Here is a 5,136-nt window from a genome sequence, read left to right as displayed (position 1 = left end):
GCAAATCGGCCACAGGGTGGAAGGGAGAGGAGACATGCGCGCCCACGAGGGGGGAAATGGAGAGGCACAGGAGTGACAGGGGAAGGGGGAGGGGCGGATACAAGATCCCAAGAGGGAGGGGCGGATACAAGATCCCAAGAGGGAGGGACTCCCTGTGACACGCGCACACCCACACACGCACGCCGGAGCACTGTGACACGGGCAGCCGGGAGGGAGGGACAGGAGGACATTGGGGACATGAACATCAACAAAGGGGGGAATCTTAGTCCGCCCCCCCCCCCTCCCTTCCTCTCTCTCTCTCTCTCTCGCTCTCTCGCCAGCTTCCTGGTACCCTTTTTGTACAACGGCGGTGAGGCGGTCCTACTTGCGACCGAAGCGCTTGCGCGTCAGGGCACCAGGCAAGGCCAGCTTGACCGCCAGACCAGAGCGCTCGACCAGGACCATTTCCGATGCCTCGGCCACGGGGCCGCTGGCGCCGGTGCTCGGAAGGAAGCACGCCCCCAGGAGCGGGGACTTGCGCTCCATGCAGCCGACCGGATTGCTGAACACCGAAGCCAACAGCGAATCCAGCTGCGTGCGCAGGGCATCCGGCGGCATGGCCGTCAGGTACGCCTGCAGCGAGGGGGACAGCCCGGACGTCAGGGAGGCCGAGCCATTGGTCCCGCGCTGGCGCTTGCCGGGCATGTTGTTCGGCGAGTTATGCTGGCGCTGGTGCAGCCACTGATCATGCTTCGCCTGACCCAGGGCCACATTCTTGGCCTTGAGGGCCTCCTGAGCGATCAGGGTCAGCCCCTGCAGGCGCTCGCTCTGGCTGGCGATCTTCTGCTGCAAGACATCCAGCTCAGCCTGGACCTCCTGCACTCGGGACTTCGGGACATCGGGATCCCCCTGCAGGGCAGCCAGACGGGTGGCCAACTCCCCAGCAGCCTCAGTGGCCTGCTGAAGCTGCGCCTCGGCCACAGCCACCTTCTCATCGGCATCAAACGATTGCATGGTCAGTGTGAAGACCAGCGCCTGCTGGAGCTCATGCAGATTGGACACATTCAGCGGCGAGGCGGGAGCATCGGAGCCAGGGGCGCTGGCCGTCACCGCGGCGGCCGGCGTCGTGCGCGACAGCTTCGACCGGACCGACCCCCGCGGGGAGAAGCGCCACAGGTTGAAGAGCGACGCCAGGACCACGGTCTGCGGGCGCTTTGGATCGATCAAAATCGACCGGACCAGGTTCTCGCGCTTGAGGAAGGGACCACCGAGACGGACAGAGTTGAGTCTGAAAGACAGGGGGGAGAGAAGGGAGGGAGGGCCAGGGGGCAAAGAGTTTGTGTGAGTGTGAGTGTGAGTGTGAGTGTGAGTGTGTGGGGGGGGGGGGGCGCCAGAGAGGAGACAACAGCATGTCACATGTGCATGCATGTGCGTACCGAGACCAGTGTGTCAGCTGCGAGGTGCCGATCTCGAAAATGTAAACAGTCACCGTAGCCGTAGCCACCACCAGGTGGTTGCCATCGGCCGTGAAGCCGGTGGCCGTATGTAGGCTCTCAAAGACCGGCAGCGTGGCCCGATGCTGCAGAGTGGTCGTCTGGAAGACATGGATGTTGTTGGCCAAATCACCGACAGCCACGAGATGCCCAGTCGGCGAGCTGGTCACCGTGTGGATGGTGCCCTGCGGGACCGACCCGACAGCGGCCGGGGCCAGCGCGCTCAGGCGGGCCGACCCCAGCAGGCGATCCTCCTGGATGCTGAAGGAGAACACCCGATCAGCCGAGGTGGCAACCAGATAAGGGGTCTCATGCGCGGTGAAGTGCACCCGCGTGACGGCGTGCATCTCAGCAGGCAGGTTGAGAGTCAGCGGCGCCGCCGACAGCCGGTGATGAGTCTGCCCCAGTCGCCGAGCCACCGAAACGTGGAAGAAGACAAAGAGTGACGGAGCGAGAGAAGGAGGGGGAGAGGGAGAGAGGGAGAGAGGGAGAGAGGGAGAGAGGGGGAGAGGGAGAGAGGGAGAGAGAAGAGAGGGAGAGAGAAGAGAGGGAGAGAGGGAGGGAGAAGAGAGGGAGGGAGAAGAGAGGGAGAAAGGGAGAAAGGGAGAAAGGAAGCATGATAAAGGGGGTCAGAAGATCGCGGAAAAGTCGCAGCAAAAGAGAAAGGTAAAAAGCGATGCGCACCGACTCGCCGAGGGAGTACAGACGGAGCTTGCCGCCATCGGCGATGGCGATCAGCTTGCCATTGGCCGAAATGGCAGCCGACTGGATCATCAAGTGACGCTGCGATGGGGAAAACAGGCGTGTCAGAGACCGACAGGCTAAAGTGAAGCGCCCCCCCCCCCCCCCCGACGGCCGAGCAAGTGTACGCACCTTCAGCGAAATCTCGATCAGCTTCTCCTCCTCGAAATCCTCCTTGGCAGAAGTGCGGACAACCTGGCCCGCATCGTCGGCTACGAGCACCGAGGCGGGCAGAGGAAGAGGATATTAGGGCCGATGGAGCGCGTGGCGTGGATGCAAGAAGAGATCCAAAGAGGGCGAGAAGGAGGAACGACGCATTCAAGTGCGAGAAGGCCGAGCACGCACCCGAGCGGAGAGCATGCACAGCCACGCTGTGCGGGTAAGTCAGGAGGACCAGGCGCGCCTCCGGAGCCACCTGAATGTGCGTGCGGAAGGTGTCGAAGGGGGAGATCCGCACGACGTCCTGCGTGGTGAACTTGGCCACATTGGTCAGGATGATCTGGGTGTCCACACCACCAGAGGCCAGCAGATCCGCCTGGGGGCGCAGGGCCAGAGCGTTGACATCGTGCGAGTGGATGCGAGAGCTGGCAGAGTGGACCCACTCGAACTGCATTTCGGTCAGTCAAAGAAGCCGGAGCGTGGAAAGCACGTGTGCGAAGGAGAAGGGGGAGGGGGGGGGGGGGAGCAAGGCTGGAGAAAGCCCGCCACGCACCGACAGGTCGATGCTCTGGGAGGAGTTGCTCTGGGAGCGCTTCAGCTCGACCACCTTGGAATCGACACTGGAGGCGTAGGCAGTGTCGCCACTCTTGGACACAGCAATCGAGAGGACATCCGCCTCATGGGTCTGGATGGTCTGGTTGAGGATGCCAGTCTGGCCGTCGAAGAACAGGACGTGGCCGGTCGAGGTACCAGCAATGATCGTGCCATCGGTCAGCATGTGGACACTCCAGACACGAACGTCGGCCTTGTTCTTGGGAACCGATGCGCTGAACACCAAGCGCCCAGTGACGGCGTTGTACTTCTTGATGACACCGGCCGAAGTACCGACGACGACAACCTTATCGGAGGAATGCCAGGCAACAGAAAGGGCACGGTCTGGAAACTCGGGTTAGGGATGAAGGGTGTGCGTTTGCGGAGTACGGGGCGGATGGAGGGGGGTCTACGCACGGTTCTGGCTTTCGAAGGCGCGCGAGTACTGCAGACGGTCATCCGAAATGTCGAAGAGGCGAGTCGAGCCATCATCACAGGCGGCCACCAGCTCGGTGCCGGTCGAGTTGACAGCCAGAGACCAGATGGGACCGCCATAGGAGTCGGACACGCGCTGCGAGGAGAGCCCCCCAGGAGAAGGAGTCGAAGGGTTAGCGGGCCATCCTCCCATGTGTCAGGCGAAACCGGCAAGGGGAGGGGGGGAGGGGGGGGCTGGGGACTGGGGACTGGAGCTTCGCACCTTTGGCGTCAGAGTCAGGAGGTCCCACTCGGTCAGCTGGCCGGTGAAGGCGCCGGTGAAGAAACGGCCCGACGGGCAGAAGGCCATGGTGTTGTGCTGGCGACTGGTGCCACCGTTGATGGACTACCAATGGGGCCGGGGGAATGGGCCGCGGGGAGGGGCCAAGGAAGAGGGGCATGAGTTGGATGCTGACCAGAGAGAGAGAGAGAGGAAAAAAAGACCCAAGGGCACGGGAGCTCCGGTCGAGAAACAAACGAGGATCGGGACAAACGGGGGGGGAAGAAAGATGCGGGAAACGCACCTTCTCGCAATACCACTGCGAACGCTCGGTCCAGAAGCCGATCGATCCATCACCACGGAGGACAGCGAGTGTCCGGCCATCCGGCGACCAGCAGAGGGTCCGGATCTCGGACGGCTGCAGACGGTAGAAGAGGCACCGGTGGAAGACGGTCCGCGTGGCATCTGCAGAGCCGGAAGACAGCGAAAGTCGGCGCTGGGTAGCACGAGGGCCAACGGGGGCGCCACCGGCCACAGCGGCGCGCTGCAGCGACTTCCGAGGGACGGCTGACACCACGACGCGGCTCAGACGCTGGAAGCGCTCCAATGTCGAAAGGCGCCGGTCGGCAAACTTCGGGTTGGCCAAGCCGGGGACCTTGAAGCCGCTGGGGAGGACGGCCTGCTGCTGGAGCTGGTGACGGCGCTGAAGGCGCTGCTGGGCGTGGGCGCTGCGAGGGCCCGGGACAGCCTTGGAGCCGCGAGGACCCTTGCGGTTGGACCTGCGAGGCTTCTGCTCGGTCGGCGAACTGGCATCGGCATCGGCATCGACCATCGTCACATCAGCCGACTCCTGGGGAGCCTTCCTGCTGGCGGCCCTCTTGCCGGCCGGAACGCCAGTCTTCTTGGCGGCAGGCGACTTGCTCTGGGACGCAGTGCCCTTGACCAGGGAGGCAGCCTTCTTGGAGGGAGTCGACTCCTCAGTGGACTTGGCAGCGGCGGCGGCGGCAGCGGCGGCCGCGGCCGCAGTGGAGGCGCGCGTGCGGCGGGTGCGCTTGGCCCCATCGGCCTCAACATCGATGGTGGCCGGAGCGACGGCGGCCGGGGATGCCTTGCTCGCAACAGCGGTGTTCTTACCCTTCTTCATGACAGGCGGGCTTCGTGGAGGCGGGAGCGGGGGGGGGGGAAGAAGAGGAGCAAAGACAGGGATAGGGGGCAGGTGAAGCCGAGTAGCGTGAGGGGGCGCCGTTAAGGCGATGCGCAGCGGGCGACCAGGGCAGCGCGGGCAGGAGGACAACAGAGAGACAGCGGCGGATGGGGAGAAATGCGATAGGAGACAGGGGGGGAGGAGAGCGAGGAGGAAGGAGGGGGAGGGAGGAGGGGGAGGGAGGGTGCCGGTGTCTGATGGTAGGGCACCCCCGGCTGGTTGTAGGCCTCCTGAAGGTTCCTGACAAATGGGCAAACTGGCCCCGCCAGAGAGAT

General features: G+C 64.2%; 1 protein-coding gene across 1 annotated transcript; it reads right to left on the bottom strand.

Moving 5' to 3' along the window:
* Window positions 1-360: 360 nt before the first annotated feature.
* Window positions 361-4,801, bottom strand: H696_02789 (hypothetical protein; the record flags this gene model as incomplete). Its single annotated transcript, XM_009496688.1, has 9 exons — window positions 361-1,267; window positions 1,416-1,870; window positions 2,157-2,255; window positions 2,346-2,425; window positions 2,559-2,820; window positions 2,926-3,308; window positions 3,381-3,534; window positions 3,661-3,783; window positions 3,962-4,801. 9 exons carry the CDS (start codon window positions 4,799-4,801, stop codon window positions 361-363), a joined length of 3,303 nt encoding a protein of 1,100 aa, XP_009494963.1.
* Between the last annotated feature and the right edge of the window lie 335 nt (window positions 4,802-5,136).

Source organism: Fonticula alba (assembly GCF_000388065.1).
Source record: "Fonticula alba strain ATCC 38817 unplaced genomic scaffold supercont2.4, whole genome shotgun sequence".
NCBI lineage: Eukaryota > Rotosphaerida > Fonticulaceae > Fonticula > Fonticula alba.
This window is presented reverse-complemented; position numbering and strand designations above follow the sequence as displayed.